This window comes from Diplotaxodon limnothrissa, linkage group LG6 (genome assembly GCF_057381915.1).
Source record: "Diplotaxodon limnothrissa isolate DT_005_m linkage group LG6, D_limnothrissa_male_GT1.1, whole genome shotgun sequence".
In the NCBI taxonomy this organism is placed as follows: domain Eukaryota; kingdom Metazoa; phylum Chordata; class Actinopteri; order Cichliformes; family Cichlidae; genus Diplotaxodon; species Diplotaxodon limnothrissa.
In genome coordinates, this window is record NC_140601.1 from 18129931 (window position 1) to 18144151 (window position 14221).

Below are 14221 nucleotides of genomic sequence, written 5' to 3' on the forward strand. Positions count from 1 at the left end.
TGTCATTAAATCTCTGACAAATCTCAGGGCTAATATTCGTAGAGGTAACATTAATCACTCGGCCCTTTTTCATATCGTGAGCAAACACGCAGCGGTAGAAGAGCTCGGCCAACTGCGCCGGCAGATTTAATGTAATTCACTTGTCCACTTAAGATTCAAATTGTTCTTTAATAGAAACCAAACAGTGGATTAAAAAACAAACAAAAAAAGAAAAAACACTGATTCAAAGCCTCGATGCTTTCCTGAGGAAAACCTGTTATTAGAGCAACATCTTCAGTAGTTCAGCAGCAGAAACACGGGGCTCTAACTAAATCGATTCTACCCAAGCCCGATCCTTTCATTGACGCTTTGTGGCTCGCAAATAGGCTGTTATTACTGATATTACTGATCGTGAGAAACGAGTCACAGCTTTACTGTAACACGCCGTTCATGATAGTGAAAGATACCGCTCAAACTATTCTTCAACTGCAACCACACGACCTTTGAATCCTCCTTCACTGATCTCGTTAAAACTTGTCCGTAGTGTCCAAAAGAGACGGTCGCTTCCGCGTTTCACATCTCGGACTCTCAACGCATCTCATTTTTGCCAAACGCGAGTGCGTCTCGGAGCCGCTGACGAGAAATGACGACTTTCAGCGCTCTTCCTGCTCTTGTGACTTGGATGAAAGCAATCAGAAAGCGAAGCCTCTGTAGACGGGGGGTGACTCTCACGTATTTAAATTTTTAAATCGTGTGTTAAAAGAGCAGAGATCGAGTCTTTTTGTGCAAACCGCAGAGCCAAGGTCATTTTCTCGCTCTCCTTTTCAGTGAGTGATCCGTTCCTTATCTGACAGTGCAGTCCCAGTGATTACTGTGATGAAGAGGATGAAGAAAAGGCTCTGAGAAGCAGGTCAGCAGCCAGTCCTGGAGAGATGGCTCCTTTGGTGACCCTCTCCTCGAGGTGGGGTAGAGCTTCTCTGACACCGGGGTGATTTTGGAAATGGCACAGGACGCTCTCCTGGATCAGACTCCACATCCACACCTTCTGCTGGGCCGTCCGCCTGCCCTGCAGCTCACCGCTGGCCAGCGCGGCCTCCCGGTATGCCTCCATCTTGGCCCAGACCTCTGGGATGCCCTCGAAGGTTTGCGAGGAAGCCCGCACCACCTGCGGGTGGAGAAGGTGAGGGGTGGGAAGATTCATGATTCAGCTGTTCAAAATGAGCGTTTCACAGTCACAGCAAAATATACAGAACAGAGAAAGTTTTATATTGTTAATGGATTTTTATGCCTCCTGTAGGTCATGAAGTCTTTAAAGCAAATCATCATTTTCATTTCAAGGTCATGTCAGTAGCACGAAAATGACGGCAGCTGCCAGAGGTAAGTTCAGATCTCTGGAAGAGTATGTTTAAGAAAAGCCGCAGTTCCACTAATGGCCACTTGAGGCTGACCCCAAAACCGAAACAATCCCCATTGAATCTAATGTTAAACAGTATCAAAAAGCACATTTACAGCTCCATATACTTTAGACTTCTATGGCGGTTTCCTCTCTTCATGACAGCTGAACAGTGGAGGATTTTGTTTTTTAATTTTTAAGACAAATCAACAGATCTGGATGCTGGTAAGATGTGGGCTGTTTGGGAAAAAAATGAAATAGCCTTTAAAATGGTAAATGGCCTGTACTTTTATAGCGCTTTACACTACATTCAGTCAGCCACACATTCACACACTGGTGATGGCAAGCTACATTGTAGCCACAGCCGCCCTGACAGAGGCGAGGCTGTAGGCCTACCACCAGTAGGCAACGGGTGAAGTGTCTTGCCCAAGGACACAACGACCGAGACCGTCAGAGCCGGGGATCGAACCGGCAACCTTCCGATTACAAGACGAACTGCCAACTCTTGAGCCACGATCGCCCCAAGAAATGAACTGAAACAATTTTGTGAACTAAAATAAAAACAGAGGAACTGTCTTTAGCTTCAGCATCTGTTAGCTTGGTGAAAATGCCGAGGCATTGATGAATGTGTTTACTGAAACTCAGGGCGTCTACAAGACTGTGAGACAACCGCTTTTGAAAAGTTTTGTTTCTCTCGTTCTGTATTTTTTTTTTTTGACAAACACTTTCCTTAAAATAATAAAAGACTGAAACTAATAAAAACTAAACAAAAACTAAACATTTTCAAAGTGTAGTAAGAAATACTTCTCTGAAAACTAACTGCAACTAAACTGAAGTCAAAATAAAGTCAAAATGAAATGAAATGAAAATTATTAGATAGTTCACATGAAAACAGTCAGCCCGTTGCAGGATTTCCATTAGTTTTACCGACAGTTGCTGCACTTTGTCTTCTCTGCATGCGTGCATACCTGCACAACTGGCTACAGGAAGGTCTTTTGCATACACCTGTTGGGTCTGACTGAGCTTGGATGGGGGACCACCGCCACGTCTCCCCAAACAAACCACGCCGGGGTGGGAAAACAAACCAGAGCTCGACCCCATGCGACCAACAGATATGTGCTTTTAACTTTATACGTTCACTTTGATATACCGATGTGTGTTTTTATGTTTTAAAATGTCTCATTTTTTCCTGTCGACTTCAGCTTTAATGTTTTATTTTTTAACTACAAGTGCAACATGCACTGCTGAGCCAACCGTGGCACATTTACATTGATGTTTTTCAAATGCCAGTGATGATTAAATCCTGAGCAGGTTACCGGTTCACCAGTACAGACTGCTGAACAGGAAGTCTTCTTGGGAAAAGCCAACCTGAGCTTCCTACAATACACAATAAATGTAGAGGTTATTATTAAAAATAAAGGTTTAACCGAAGACGGGCTTTAAGCTTCCCCCCCGCGATCATTAAGAGAACATTTTGGATGCGGTAAATGCATCAGAGTCTGGGAGTTCTGCATTTAAGGTTTTTTCCTTTCAGTGCACCTCCAGCCTACAAGAAGCTGTCAAGTCACTACGCAAATATCAAGCATTCGTCTGTCCTTAACACCTTGTTCACGCAGGCAATCCGGGGATAAATGTCACTTATGTGTTTAGTACTTCGACTGCACGTCTCTCCTCAAAGCTTAATGCAGATCCGAGAGCGCATGATGAAATTCAGAGTAACATTGAGTTTGTTGAAAGCGGGCTCCAGGTTTACAGGTAGACACAAAGCTCCATTCAGATGTGCAGATCCTTTCTTTGCCGTCTTCTATTAAACACCAGCTGACAATCAAATCTGAGTCACTTACACAGCTCAGAATATAAATGGCAGCTGTGATCAAAATCCACTTACACACGTTCCAGTTACAACGTTAAGGTGAGAAGAAGAAAGATCATGTGACTTACTGTACTTACAGCATATTCTCTCATATAAATGATCTTTTTAAAACTACTTAATACATTCACAGACCGCCTTACCTCTGCTGGTATCTAGTTACACAAATGCTTGTAGTTCTCCAGGTTTTCAGGTGTTACACAAATCTTTCTAATATTCGTCTCTCCGCCGTCACATTGGTTTTGTTTCCGCTGGCCGCAACATTGAAAGCTTTAAAGCCGCTCTCACTGTTCCTCCGTAAGAAATCATCAAGAAACCACTAAAAGCTGAGAGGGAAAACAAGCTTCTTGTAATCTGGATGTAACAGCTCTTAAAGAGGCACTTGAGGAATTTTGTATTGCATTTCTAAAACACCAGGGAACAAAGAAAGCTTCAATGACCCTACGGCTTTCATGACATCTAAAATAGATTTGTGTTAACACAACATGTCTTGGAAATGCCATTCAAAGACGTCGGTCTGTCCGTCTCCTGGATTTACAATAAAGTAGCCTTGAAGCTCAAACTGAAATCAAGATTAATTTATCTAATCTTACAAACCCAATATTAGAAGTGCTGTGAAGTTACAAAAAACTCATCTGAAACAACATTTAAATCTAAAAGCACCAAAATAAAATCAGAAACACGAAAGAGCAGAGACATAAAATCATAGTGTTCCTGATTTCTAATTTTTTTTGTATATTTGTCAAACCTGCATTATTTAGATCATAAAACACATTTTATTATTAGACGAGGATAACCTGAGTAAATACAATATGCAGTTTTTAAGCGATGATTTTGTTTATTAGATGGGAAAAAAGTCCAAACCTGTGCGGCCCTATGTGATAAACTATTTGCCCCCTAAACCTGATAACTGGTTGATCCTGGCTTGGTAAGTAAGAGCTGCAATCAAGTGTTTGTAATAACTGGCGATGAGTCTTTCACATCGCTGTGGAGGAATTTCGTCTCACTCTTATTTGCAGTGTTGTTTTAATTCAGACACATTGCAGGGTTTTTGAGCCTTTTTAAGGTCACGCCAAGGAATCTCACTTGGATTTGAGACTTCGACAATGCAGTGATGTGAGACGTTGTGTTCTTTTTGCGTCAGCAGTGGTTTTCACCTTGAACTCTCTCATGGTTGCCTTTTTTGCCCAGACTCATGTTGAATCATGAACTCTGACATGAACTGAGACATGTGAGGCCTGCGGTTCTCCGAATGTTGTTCTGTGACCTCCTGGCTGAGTCCTCGATGAGCTCTTGGAGTAATTTTGGTAGGCCGGTCACTCCTGGAAAGGTTCACCACTGTTCCAAGTTTTCTCCATTTGTGAATAATGGCTCTCACTGTGGTTATAAGTCCTGAAGCCTTATAAACAGCTTTGTAACTCTTTCCAGACTAATAGATATCAACGAATTTATCTCTCAGCTGTTTTTAGTTTCTTTAGATTGTGTTGCTCTTTGAGATCTTTTAGCCAGCTTCACTTTATCAGACAGAGTCGGTTTAAGTGATTTCTTGATGCAGCCAGTCTGGCAATAACCAGCGCTGGGTGTGACTAGTAAAACTAAGCACAGGTTTCCAAAAATGTGATTAATCACAGTTAATTCATGATGTGCATGCACTGTGTATATGAATGTAATCGTTTTTTAAGCAACATGTCTAAAACCTTTTTCTAGTTTCACTGTCCAAAATCTGCCATTTTTTTTCTGACATCAGTGTAATCAGTCTTTGGGGGTTTTGGGTTGTTGGATGGACAACAAAGATTAAATTTAAAGACGACCCGTCGTGCTTCTCAACTCTGGGACCATTTACCTTTTGCAATTTCCTACATAACATAGACCAAAGGATTAAGTGATTGTGAAGAGAACCATAAAAGTCGCCTCACATGCCACCAAGAGTTTAATCATCAAGTCAAAATAGTATTTATGTCACATCATAGTGCCACGCAAAGCAGAGCAAGAGACTAAATCTCTGCCATACAGTCGGGAAACAGACACGAATATGCACAACAAAGCCGAGCGTGAAGCATAAAGAGAGAGGAGCTGTAAGAGAAGCCTATCAGATTTTATGAGAACGAGCACTTTTCTAATCAGTGAAATGCATGACGCAGCAGCCGAGTATCCAGTGCATTGGGAGCGGGGGGTGGGGGGTAATAAGGACTGGTAGGTGGGGGTGCTTCCTGGCTGCTTGCCCGGTGGGCAGATGCAGCACTGGGCTGGGAAAACAAAGGGACAGGGCTAGCCAGGCGAGCGGGTGAGGTGGGACACTGCAGCACTAGTGCCGTCATGTTATGATGACCCACCCCCACACTCCTCCTCCTCCTGGGTCAGCTGACCTCTCTGTGGGATATCTTGTTGGGTCCATGTGCTGTAGCTGCCCAGCAGAGCAAACACCAAACACCACCAAATCCTTGTTACCGACTCCTTGCATCATTACATCACTACACACACACACCTTAGGGTTCCAGGATTTGGACTGTCTCCTGAGCAGTTTGAGTGCGCTGGTGTATTCAGCCTGGATCCTCCTGGCCGGCACCACCAGGTCTCCGTCTGACTTTGTCACCACGACCAACTCGGCCCTTTCGATTATGCCCCTCTTGATGCCCTGAACAGAGATTTTGTCATTAGAGAGGAGGATGATTAAACGATGAAAACGCTGCCTGATGCCTGAGCTCCTCAAGGCTCCTGCACGGAGCTGCGGTCAAGTGTTTTCAAGCCTGAGACTTTAAAAGTCTTAAGACTTTCTTTCCATTCAACATGGCTGATTTTTGCAGTCGATATCCAAAGATAGATGGAATCGAATTGTATAAATATTTTCTTTCTGTACAGAACTGTGCTAAAGTAAATGGCCGACCCTTAACCCTAACCCCAGGTATGAGAACTGGACTGAAAAAGCAAAGGAAAACTTTGAAAGTCCTTCAGAAAGCCTGGAGAAATATTGCTCATGACCACTTAAAGAAATGAGACTTTTGCACATTACAACACCTCTGATATAGTTAGGTTTTCTATGATTAGCTCAAATAATCCCATATAAAAATATACGGTGGTATGTGTAGACCATGAGCTAACTGTACATTTTGACTCTGAGTAACACAGGTTGATTATTAAGCACTAATTTACTGGAATGAATTTTCAAGCGTGCTGCTTTCCTCATGTGTTCACCAATAGTTATTATAATTAAAACAAATGCCACTTCAGCTACCTACTGTCCCACCATAATCACTGTAGCATTAATCATCATGAGGAAGGCTAATGAAGTGAATAATTTTCCTAATTAATTAAGTGGCGAGCATATACTTATTGTGAGCATGTTTATCTTTACAAAAAAAACGTGGACACACAATCTGCTTTTGCTTATAAACAGTGCTTCATAAATATATTCATCAGGTAATTTAGTTTAGGTTTTATAATTCTGATGAATTTAAAGATCGTTGATATCAGATAATCAGCGGCTGATAAATGACAGCAGCTCAATCAAAAACTGGTTTTATTCCCCTACACATTAGCACGAAATTAACAATGACTAAATTTTACTGGTCGATTACTTTGTTCCAGCTCCACAGATGAGCTGAAGCACGCTTGTTTTCACTGACCTGGAGTTCATCGCCCCCTGCTGGTGGAATCAGCAACACAAACATGTCAACCATGTCTGCCACTGCGAACTCTGACTGGCCGACTCCTGGAGGAAAAACAAAAAAAGAAGAAAGATGACAAAACAGAGGACTAGTTTAACGATCACTGCTGACTGATAACACGACAAAGTTTGATACGACACAGTATCCTCTCATCTGAAACTAAATCTACAGTCCTATACAGCCTCACGCTTTTCAAACGATACATCCAACAGTCACACTAAATATTTGCCTGCGTTTGCGTTGTCTGAAAATCTAAAGAATTTAAAGGAAAGCTGGTCCTGGTGAGGACTTGCTCAGTCATTCAAAAATCATGAAAGCTGATGAATAATCATGAGCTTTCACAAACTTCAGAGCGCTCACAGTGAATAAATTTTAGCCTGGAGATGCAGAGCAGGTGCCTGATGACTGGCGCTGCTATCAGACATCACATTGAACAAATTATGTTTGCATTAAAAAAAAAAAAACTTAGTACAAGCAGAAGAACAAATACTTGCTGAGATTATGGCTTTAACACGCTTACTCCGAGGGTTCGCGTCACAGCATCTTACCTACAGTCTCCACAAGGACGATGTCGTAACCTGCTCCCTCGCAGAGAACAATGGCCTCGTTGGTTGTTCTGGTGACACCTCCGAGTGTTCCCGAGGTCGGCGATGGCCTGATGAAGGCGTTCATGTCTCTTGAGAGCTCAGTCATACGAGTCTTATCGCCCATCAGAGACCCTGCAGCAAGAGGGATGAGTCACTTGGCAGCAGTTTTACTGTGCAGTGCTGCTTGTAATTACTCAGTGATTTCAGCCTATTCAAAGAGGACCTATTCTGCTTGTTTCCTGCTCTATATTTTATATTCTCTCAAATAAAAATAGCCTGATTCATTTATGGAAAATAAATGGTTTAAAGCAAGCAGTTTTAACTTCTCTCTCTTTAAGGCCACCACCTGTGGTAGACAACTTTCTGCTGCCCTTTGCAAGCAATTTTGAACAGCAGGTGGGCGGGGCTCTGCACCTGAAATGGTCGTGTTAAAGAGATCCCTGCTCAGTGACTTTACACCAAGAGCAGAAAGGAACAGTCAACATACCTCGTTATTTGAAACTTTGACCGATATGAACATTTATCTCCGTCATCGTATGTTTCTACACAAATCAGGAAAAGCACTTTAATACAGCCAAACATAAACAGCACAATATTCCCTGAACCTAAATCCAGCATCTTTAAACATTACATAAAATTTCCCTGTGCGCTGTAAAGCTCAAAATAATAATAGTTCATCTGTATCACAGTAAAAGCAGATGATGAACGTGTCAGTGGTTACCCCCAGTGGTGCAGGAGGATGGGTCGACAGCCAGCACTGCAACTTTATGTCCACGTCCTGTCAGCATCTTCCCCACCACCTCGATGAAGGAGGACTTTCCTGCTCCGGGGGGTCCAGACAGACCTGAGAAATCAAAGAGATCTCATCAGTTTGCAACAAACAGTGACGATGACACTTATTTACGTAGCACATTCCATTACATCAGTCGGTTATTGAATGTACGCACAGATGTAATTGAGCTCAAGTGAGCAGGCAGCTTGTTCCAAAGACGCAGAGCACAGTAACTGAACCCTTCAGGTTACTTGGATCTGATTGTGGAACCAGTTAAAAGAACCTGATGACCTAAGAGGTCTGACTTGGTTGTCAGATATGTACTGGAAGGCCAAACCATTGAGAACTTTGTGAACATACAGAAGTGATTTTATATGGTAATGAGAGCCAATGAAGTGGTCTTCAATACTGGGATAATGTGGTCAAATTTCCATGTACCTGTAAGGATTCTGGCTGCTGTGTTTTGGATAAGCTGAAGACGGCCCATTGATGATTTGAGTGTTAAAATAATCTAACCTTTGTGATATGAATGCACGGAGTCAGTCTGAAATTGTAATTTCTAACCTTAGATATACTTTTAAGTGACAGGTAACCTTATTGATCTGGTTATCAAAAGTGAGATCACTGTCCAAAATGATGCCTGACTTGTTCACTGTGTGACGAGAAATGAATGATAAATATGAACAGGTTTTTTTGTCTCTGACTTTTTTTGGACGAGTATTTCTGTCTCGTCTCTGCTCAGTTCTAAAAGGTTTTAAGACATCCACCAGTTAAGGTCATTAATGCAGCTTATTAGTTTGTGAACAGAGGTTAGATCATTAGAGGAAAGTTACAAGTACAACTGTGGATCATCTGCATAAAAATGGTAGTCATGATTCTTGTGGGAGGGAGGTTAAACTGTAATGGATGGCACCAAACAGCCCCAAGAGCTGATTTCTACTAACCTAATTTAAATTTATGTGCTAAAGTAACTACACAATATTGTTTCTACTTTCTGCTTTTAAAGCTTTAATAACGCAGAGTTTAAATGTAAAAATGTTAAACTCTTTTTTTTGTTTGTTTGTTAAACACACTTCACTTTGGGGTCAAGTCTGAAGAAATCTGAATGCAAATTTATGTGACTGTTTCTTTGCACCACATAGAACATCGGAGCCACTGCTGCAGAAACCGTCTGATGAAGGATTCATGGCAGAGGTGACGTGTTTATACTACAAGGTGTGTTAAACATAAGGCCCTGGGGGCCGAACTAAAACACAAAAGGGTCCAAATAAGCCCACTGCAATCTTTGCAAAGCCTGAAAATTTCAGAGAATTCATCCCCCCGGAAATTGCACCACTATCCTTGTGGTGGGGATTTCAGCATTAGGACATATTTACTGGCTGTGACTTTGTTTTTTATCGTAAAAAAAAGTGTGAAATGAGAAACTATTTTATGAGAAACTATTTTACAACAGCAGTTGTAAAATAGTCTTCATATGAAGGTTTCGTGTCTTATAGCTCCACTGTGATCTGTAGGTTATAATGCGGATACAATGGCAGTAGCCTTAGTTTAAATGTACTTATTTTAATACATTTTAGGTTCAAAGACACTTAGAGACAAGAAAAACTGAGTTCAGACAACCGCCACAGACTTAAGCCTACACACCTACTCTGAAGGCCACTGGCTTCCCTCCATTGCGGCTCTCCTGCTCCCTCCTGTAAGCCAGGACCCTCTGCAGCAGCACCTGGGCCAGCTCTTTCTTTCTGGGATGCTGGGTCTCCACCAAAGTGATGCACTCTGCCAAAGACGCCCGCTGTCCTCCGATCAGCCCGTCATAAAGTTTATTCAGCAGTCTCTGCTCAGGCCCACTCAGGTCCTGTATGTGCTGGCTGGCTGCTGTGCTTTCAGTCCGTGTGTGCTGGCAGCTGTGAGGCGGGACGATGCTCCGGTACTGAGGGCGTGAAGCAGTGAAGCAGTGCCAACTGTGAAGGCGGCACGTCTCGGTGAGTGCGGGGGCAGTGGATGAGGAGATGTGGCGGAGGAGAGCGAGGCTAAACTGTCTCATTGTGTGTCAAAGGTAGGGCGGTCTGGGAGGGCGTACAGGCTTACAGTTAATTTATCCAGCGGTACTTCCAGCTGAGGTGCTTACAAACGTCACCGTTACAGCAGTTATAATAGTCACCGTCAGGCTAATGTGTATTCTTTCTAACGTCAGCACGTAATGTACTCGTTGAAGGCAGTTGTTAAAGACGTAGTTTGGACAAAATAGCCACAAAGTGTGAAAACTAAACTCACTCTGACCTCGTCCCAGTTGCACGGAGACGTTACAGGTTACCTATCGCCATCGTTTCATTCATTCACTTCCGTTTCCGTTGACGTCTGACACCGCCCACCGCAGTATTTCCGTCGGTTTATTTGGAAAGTAAAACGTTTCCCAAATACATCTAAAATCTGCCACAGAAGTTTAAATGTGCGATTCGTTACTTTTTTTCTTTGTGTGTGTGTTTTTTAATAACAGACGAAAGTAGTTAAATGAACATTTAAATATGGCAGTTGGCCATTTTAGCCAGCAGGTGGCAGCAGATGTTAACCTTCACATCTTATCAAATCAAATCAAATCAAATTCAAATTTTATTTGTCACGTACACAGTCATACACAGTACGATATGTAGTGAAATGCTTGGACAACTGCTCGTGACCTAAAGAAAACAAAAAAGGAAAGGCTATGAATAAGATAGGAAATAAATATGAAAAATTAAAAAGGGTAAATTTAACTAGGAAGGAATAAAATATAAATTAAGGTTAAAAATGAAATAACTGTACAACACAAATTAGAATGAAGGGTAAATTTAACTGGGAAGAATAAGATAAAATATATAAATTAAAGTTGAAAATAAAATAACTGTACAACAAAATACACAATACACAATATAGAACTATATAAGAATGTATGAAGAAATCTAAATATAAATAAATATATACACAATAACAGCAGCTGTACAAGTATTAACTGGAAATGAAGAATATAGTGACCAGTGTTGTGCAAAAACAAAGTCCAGAAAGTCCAGTGTGTGTGTAAGAACCATATGTGTGGGTCAGTACTGTGTGGTGGTGTGATTGAGAGACCGTATCGCCTGCGGGAAGAAGCTCCAGGGTTAATTCCCTCTAAAAAAAAAAAAAAAAAAAAAAAAAAAACTAAAAAAAAAATCAAACTTGATAATACATGCATGTGTTCCGCGTCCTGTGCCACTTTAAATTAGTCAGTATTTCTGGCATGGATCGAGTCTTTAACTACTGTGGCCCAGGCTTTGGAGCAGTCTGCTTCAGGGTGTGAGCAACACCACCATTTTTTCCCTTACAGCAAAAAGTACTAAACTTATTTTCAGCTTGGCTTTATTTAGATTGTCCAATCATTTATTCATTTAATTTTAAACAACTCCCTTATTAAACAGGGATCACCTAACTGGTAGCTATGGATCTTGGGAGGAAATTTTGGGAAGCAAGGCTGAGATGTTTTGGACATGTGCAGAGAAGAGATAGTGGAAACACTTGACAAAGGATGGTGAATATGGGGCTTTCACCATTATTAAAGTTGTGCAAAGATTGTACTTATTGTACTCTGGAAAGAACTCTGGGTTTTAGAAAGATAGCTGAATTCAGTATGAACCTCATTAGAATGCTTCACTGTGCTGCTGGAGCTTGAATAGTGGACCATACGTGAAAGTAATGACAACTCATTAAAAAAAAGTCCCTTTTTAAATTGATTTGATCACAAACAGCAATTTGTTATCATTTTACTGGTAAAAAGAATCAATTAAAGGGGGACTGGAGAAGCTGGTTCAAAAAGCCTTAAAACAACTAAGATGTGTTGAATACTTGGAAACATGTAGCACAGTAACAGGAGCTGGAGACCAGTGAGAAACAAAACAATTACAGAGAAAATAATCTATAACAATATATCTTATAATAAACAAACAACTATTATTTTATCCCTGCTGTTTTTTGAGGTCTACAGTAAAACAAGTTTTCCTGTTTGGCTCAAATATAGCAATAATAATTTATACAATGCCATTTATGGCCTGTATGTTGTGGTGCTTTAAATTCAGTTTTGTAAACAGTGTTGTATGTATGCTGTATGTCAATCACATGAGGAAGAGACTCACTTTTATTCTGAGTACACTGCAGGCCTGAGACAGTCAGGCTAGTAAAACACTGGGATTATTCCACCTGACATGCTCGTCTGAGCAGCCTACGGGAAACATGCAGCCTTGTGGGAGGCGGCAGCACTAACCACACTGCAACCATGCCACCCACATCACAAAGTCAAATGAAACTGCTACACTCAAACCATCCACTCACCAACTTCCAGAAGACCTTTGAAGGTTGTTACAGTGCCATCACAACATGTCTTTAAAAAAAAAAAAAAAAAAAGTGTGTTTGTGTGTGGTGGTGGTGGGGGGGTATTTTATGCATTTCCATGCAATTTACTTGAAAATGCAATTATGCTTAACACTGGTGCAGTTGGCTTTGGCATGCTCTTGTAATTGTGCGTTTCTAATTGAAGGTCTACTTCCAAATATACATACAAACACAGGAGGAGCTCTTCCATCACTTCAGAGGGCATTACAGTGACTTGCATTCATTTCCCACTTGACTCTTACCTTAAACCAAGTCTACTCATTAAAAACCTAATTAATGAGGGGAATTGCCGTTTGTCCCCAGAATCTGATCTGACTGGGTGCAACAATTTATGTCCCTACACAAGTACAGGCGCACGGTGTACTTGTGTGAAGTACAGGATGAAGTGAAGAATCTGGCATCATGGTGCCAGGACAACCACCTCCAGCTGAACGTCGGCAAGACCAAGGAGCTGGTGGTGGACTTCAGAAGGGGTCAGCACAGAGACTACAAGCCCATTATCATCAATGGAGCTCCAGTGGAGAGGGTGCAGTCCTTCAAGTATCTTGGTGTCCACATCTCCTCAGACCTGACATGGGCTGCCCACATTCAGGTCCAGACCAAAAAGGCTAGGCAGCGCCTCTCTCCAAAGATCCTCAGGATTTTCTATACAGGCACTGTGTAGAGCATCCTCACACAGAACATGACATCGTGGTTTGGGAACAGCTGTGTGAAGGACCAAAAAGCTCTCCAGAGAGTGATCCGTACAGCAGAACGCTGCTGCAGGATTGCTCTCCCCCCGCTTCAGGACACCTACACCAGGAGATGCCGGACTAGAGCAGACTAGAGCAGGACTCTTCCAGACACTCTAAACCCAGGCACAATGTACATTCCAAATTCCTTTAATTTTAAATATGTTTATATTGTCTATCCTGTAAAATAGTCAGATGTCTATTAATATTAATGTACAGAATTCACCTGCTTGCTGCTACTACTGCACATTCACCCAGTGTGTGTGTCTATATATCTATCTATCTATCTTCCTCTACCCCCCCCCCCCCCCCCCCCATTTTTGCACATGTCGAGGAGCATGTCAGGCTACATTTCACTGTGTGTTATACTTGTATAACTATCCATGTGACAAATAAAGAACCTTGAACACACACACGCACACAGAAAGTCCCCAACAATACATGATGCATATTTTCTTAGCATGGGTGGCCTGTAATTAAACCAAGTCACACAAAGACAAACATGCAGAGACAGTGGTCATGAAAGAGACAGAAATATTGCAAGTAATGAAACAAATTTATTGACTCTTCCAGTAGAGACTTGATATTCATGGAATAAAACTGCTTTTCTGGGAGTTTTTACTGAGCAAACCAGACAGAGGAAGCGAAAACAAAATAAAACCAAAACAAAGAGGCAACATGTGAAAGTGCAAACAAAACTAAAAATGTTCAAAAAATACAAAAAGAATGTAAAGAGTACAATAGTTTTACAGCAAACAGGATTGCTCAAAGCATAAAAATAACTGAATGGCAAAAATCTGCATTTTATTAAAAGAAAATGATTTGG

The 14221-nt window shown here is 41.5% G+C and overlaps 1 protein-coding gene across 1 annotated transcript; it reads right to left on the reverse strand.

Annotated features, from left to right (window-relative positions):
- Positions 1–750: 750 nt before the first annotated feature.
- On the reverse strand, positions 751–10310 carry mmaa (metabolism of cobalamin associated A). The gene is made up of 6 exons (XM_085356890.1): positions 9911–10310; positions 8216–8338; positions 7456–7626; positions 6866–6951; positions 5728–5877; positions 751–1144 (listed from the first exon to the last, which is right to left on the reverse strand). The coding sequence occupies exons 1-6, from the start codon at positions 10308–10310 to the stop codon at positions 848–850; spliced, it is 1227 nt and encodes a 408-aa protein (XP_085213016.1). The 3' UTR covers positions 751–847.
- Positions 10311–14221: the final 3911 nt, after the last annotated feature.